General features: G+C 42.4%; 1 protein-coding gene across 4 annotated transcripts in view; it reads left to right on the top strand.

Moving 5' to 3' along the window:
* Positions 1-278: 278 nt before the first annotated feature.
* The window catches only part of zeb2b (zinc finger E-box binding homeobox 2b), a 77,286-nt gene continuing 73,789 nt past the window's right edge, over positions 279-3,775 (top strand). The window contains exons 1-2 of one of the 4 annotated variants that reach the window (XM_010766496.1): positions 279-1,073; positions 2,276-2,414. In XM_010766496.1, coding sequence (XP_010764798.1) covers positions 2,342-2,414 — 73 coding nt within the window. In that variant the 5' untranslated portion in view covers positions 279-1,073; positions 2,276-2,341. The remainder of the gene's footprint in view (positions 1,074-2,275; positions 2,415-3,775) is intronic. The other 3 variants (XM_010766497.1, XM_010766498.1, XM_010766499.1) reach the window with 3 other exon arrangements.

Here is a 3,775-nt window from a genome sequence, read left to right as displayed (position 1 = left end):
TCACTGCTAATAAATCAACAATCAACGTAACCCTGCAAAAAAAAAGTAAATCTAAAGTTTTTTCATCCAAGCAATCTTAATGTTTCCCTAATTCACAAATCACACATTCTGAAAAATGCACTGAGAAACTCAACATATTTTCTCCAATAATTTCCAAGAGGAATTATATCAAATTAATCTGAACTCCTGACATTTACGCGCAATACAAGACAGCGTCTGTTCGTATTGGAAACAAGTGGAGCTATACCATCCCTTTTCTGATTTTAAACAACACTAACTGACGGACGGATATTTTTTACAGCGTAGATAAAATGAACCGAACATCCCCAAACCTTTTGCAGTCGCAGCCAATTACAATAATGAAGAATATGTGGCATCGCATCCCCAACTCCTGCATCCTGCCGTATCAAGCCTGCTATTTCTGCAAATTAAACCGAGTGGAAATAGAAATACAAAAAAAAAAGTCCTTACATGATTGCGGACGGCGTGGACGCGCTCCAAGTTTCTTCCCCCCCTTGTACACTACACACACACACAGATTGAGGAAGAAAGGGGAAAAACAGTGTCGCCTGTTCTTGTCTCTGCGCCGAAGCCCGACATAGTTGGTTTCACTCAAAAAAGAGAAGAGATGGAGAAAGAGAGAGGAGAGTGAGGGAAAGAAAAGAGGGGGGAGAGAGTGAGGAAAGAAAAAAAAAAAACTTCAACCCAGAAGATGCTCACGTTTGGCTCTCCTCAATTATCCCCTCCCGTGAAGATAGGTGGCGTGCGTTTCAGGGGGCTTCTCCTCTGTGTTACACGGCAAAGAAAAGGAGGTGGAAAGAAAAAAAATGTCATTAGAAGAGGCGTAACACGTCAGTCCCTACCCAGGTTTGTTTCCTGGAGTGGGTGTAAGACATCAGTTGTAAACCTGCCCTAGCAGGAATAGCGGTCCCTCCCTCCTCCCAACTATTTCTAAGGCTTTATTTCTAAGGCTTTATTATCACCGGTGGAAAAGGATCCGCTCACCGACGCGCTATCATCCCTCCTCGCGACTCCTATCCACAAGACACCTCTTTGGACCCCCTTAAAATCAGGTATGTGTCTTTTCCATTTTTTTGTATTTATACAATTTTTTCCACCCGGATAAATGTTGGACGATACACTTCCATTCTCGCGCGACAGAGTTGGAGCTCAACTTCGCCTCACCTGCACAGGTGGAAATAGGTGCGTGTGTTTCTACATGTTTTTCCTTTTTTTACCCCCGTGATGTAGCGGCGCGTGGAGGTTCCTGAAAGCCGGGAAAAGGAGCTTTTTGTTGGGCTGCACAACATCGCTTATCATGGGAGGAAAAAGGCGATATGCATCCCATTTCCTCCTTTAGTCTTCATCTTATTTTTATTTTATTCTAAGCGTACAACTTACAAAAGCTCTTGTCGACATGCACTTACCCTAATAACGGTATTTGCTGATAAAATAGCAGGCGATCCGAATATCCCACACAGTGATTTGACTCTTATCGCTTTTGTTTATGCGCAATGTGTCCCTTAAAGAATCTCCTTATAGTCCGGAGTCATTTGACACATTTTAACAATTATTTCCCATCTGTTATTTATTAACTGTTGACAAGAGGCTTTGGATTGAGTTTATTAAAGCTCGAGGTGCAATTTTCTCAGGCGAAACCAAGTGTTTATTGAAGTTACATGACTTTCAATCAGACCTCACAGTGATTCCAAGCTGGGGCTCAGGATCGCTTTTTGCCGTGTTTAACGTAAGTTTCTGGATTTGACCCTAAAATATGACAAGATGTGATTTATTAACCAGCTTTGCGTTTTGTGTCAAACTCGGGCTAAATGAGTAAATGTGAACAAATCTTGTCACTTTTAATACAAAATATGTATTTTCGTAAAAGTGGAGAAAAATACAAACCGGTTTAAGAAACTTTTCTGAAAGCTAAAACAATGTATGCATTCGCTTCTGAGGCGATATGAATTGTGGTTTTATCTAATAAGAGAAATTACAATTGTGTTCCTCCTGCTGTTTGCTTCGCTGTTAATGCCACTAAGCTGAGAGCCGATCAGCTGAAAATCAGAATTAGATGGACACGGATGCCCTCGCCGCTCCTGCTCATACTTTCACCCACGGCTCTTTTTTCCTCTCTTTTTTTTTTTTTTTTTTTTACAATCTGTCCCTCCATCCAAGTTCTATTCGCTGTTTCTTGTCGCGCGTCCGGAGCAAGTGGATCTCCTCGCTAATACCCACGTTGTTGGTGTTGCTGTGTGTGTGTGTTTCCCGTCAGATACCAAGCTGAAATCAAGGAATCGAGTCCATGCGAGCTGCCATCTGATCCCACACACACTTATCAATGAAGCAAGAGATCATGGCGGATGGCCCCAGGTGTAAGAGGCGAAAACAAGCCAACCCGAGACGGAAAAACGGTAAGAAAATCACGGGGGCAAGCATTGGGGGGGATATCTTTGGATGTACGCCTGGTTTGAAGCTTTCCACTGCGGTTCGGGGGTGTGTGAGGCTCCGCGGCTGGTGCGCATTTCTGCCTTTACGCAGGGATAAAGGGACCGTTATCCGGGGAGAAACTGTGCGTAAATGTCTCCCACACGAGCCTTTGGAATCTTAAAAATATAGCCGTTTTATATTTCATGGGGTTATTTTGTGATGTGCGCGAGGATGTTAGTTGGAAACTTGGTGGATGTTTGAAAGTTGGAGCGGGGTTTGTCGCCGGGACTGAGCCCGCCATGGGGGGACTGTAACGGTCACATCGCTGGCTGCAGCAGGCTCTTGCTGCTCGGTGTAAAAGTACAATCTTGCTACTTGAGTTTTGATGTTGCTTTAATCCGCCTGCTGGCGTGCGTTAGCCGTGATGTGTTCCCTCTTTAAATAGGCCTTTACGTCACCTCTATAAGAAAGATTTTAAAGTGATTTACCCCCACATTGTCGCTGTTTTCGTGACACGCTGACTGCTGGAATAATTAATAGGAGATTGTGTTGTTGCTTCAGTTTTTCTGGCTATTTGTCCACCTTTGTCTCTTGGTGTATTGTAGTGGAAGTATTAAATATAAATTGGCTGACATGTCCGATAAATGCTGGACATTAATTGGGTCTGGACTGGGCGCTGGAGGTGGAGATTTGTAGGTTTTTCTTTCTCCATTTGACTGCACACTTTCCCACAAGAGGCAAATCTGCTGTGACATTTCCTGGCCCCGTTATTCCTGATTATTCTATATATGCTCCAAACCCAGCCAAAGCAGTGTGTGCTGTGATTCAGGGCTTTTTATTTGCTTTCTTCACAACAGTTTTTTAATCTCTGCCCCCACAGGTTATTTATCTAGATCAGATTTCATTTATTGATTTCAAACAATCAATAGCAGACAAGCATTTTGTTCCACACTAAATAGCACAGAGCATAACAGTGGAGCTGGAGATTTCCAATATATATGTACATCTGCGGTATTCATGCTTTAAAAAAGAGAAAATAGAATAATAACACACGTTTAGAGATATGACAGCCTGTTTAGCTGTGGCCACCTGTTTATAAAGGGGGGAGTGAGAGGGAGAAAAACTGCCTTGGCTTTTGTACCGAATGCAGCATTTGATAAAAATAATATTAGCAAAGCAAATATAATTTTCACACCCTTAAAGCTGACAACAGAAGGCAAGCTGTGTAAAGAATACCTCGTATAAAAATGCATCCAGGAGAAATGACATTTAAAGAAATATATTTAATTTGAGTTTAAAAATCCCCTTTTTCTACCATAACAACTATCTCTGTCTGATGACCCCC

This window comes from Notothenia coriiceps, unplaced genomic scaffold (assembly GCF_000735185.1).
Source record: "Notothenia coriiceps isolate Sejong01 unplaced genomic scaffold, NC01 NC01_scaffold00003341, whole genome shotgun sequence".
Lineage (NCBI taxonomy): Eukaryota > Metazoa > Chordata > Actinopteri > Perciformes > Nototheniidae > Notothenia > Notothenia coriiceps.
Note: the sequence above shows the minus strand (reverse complement) of the source record. Positions and strands in the feature narration are given on the sequence as shown.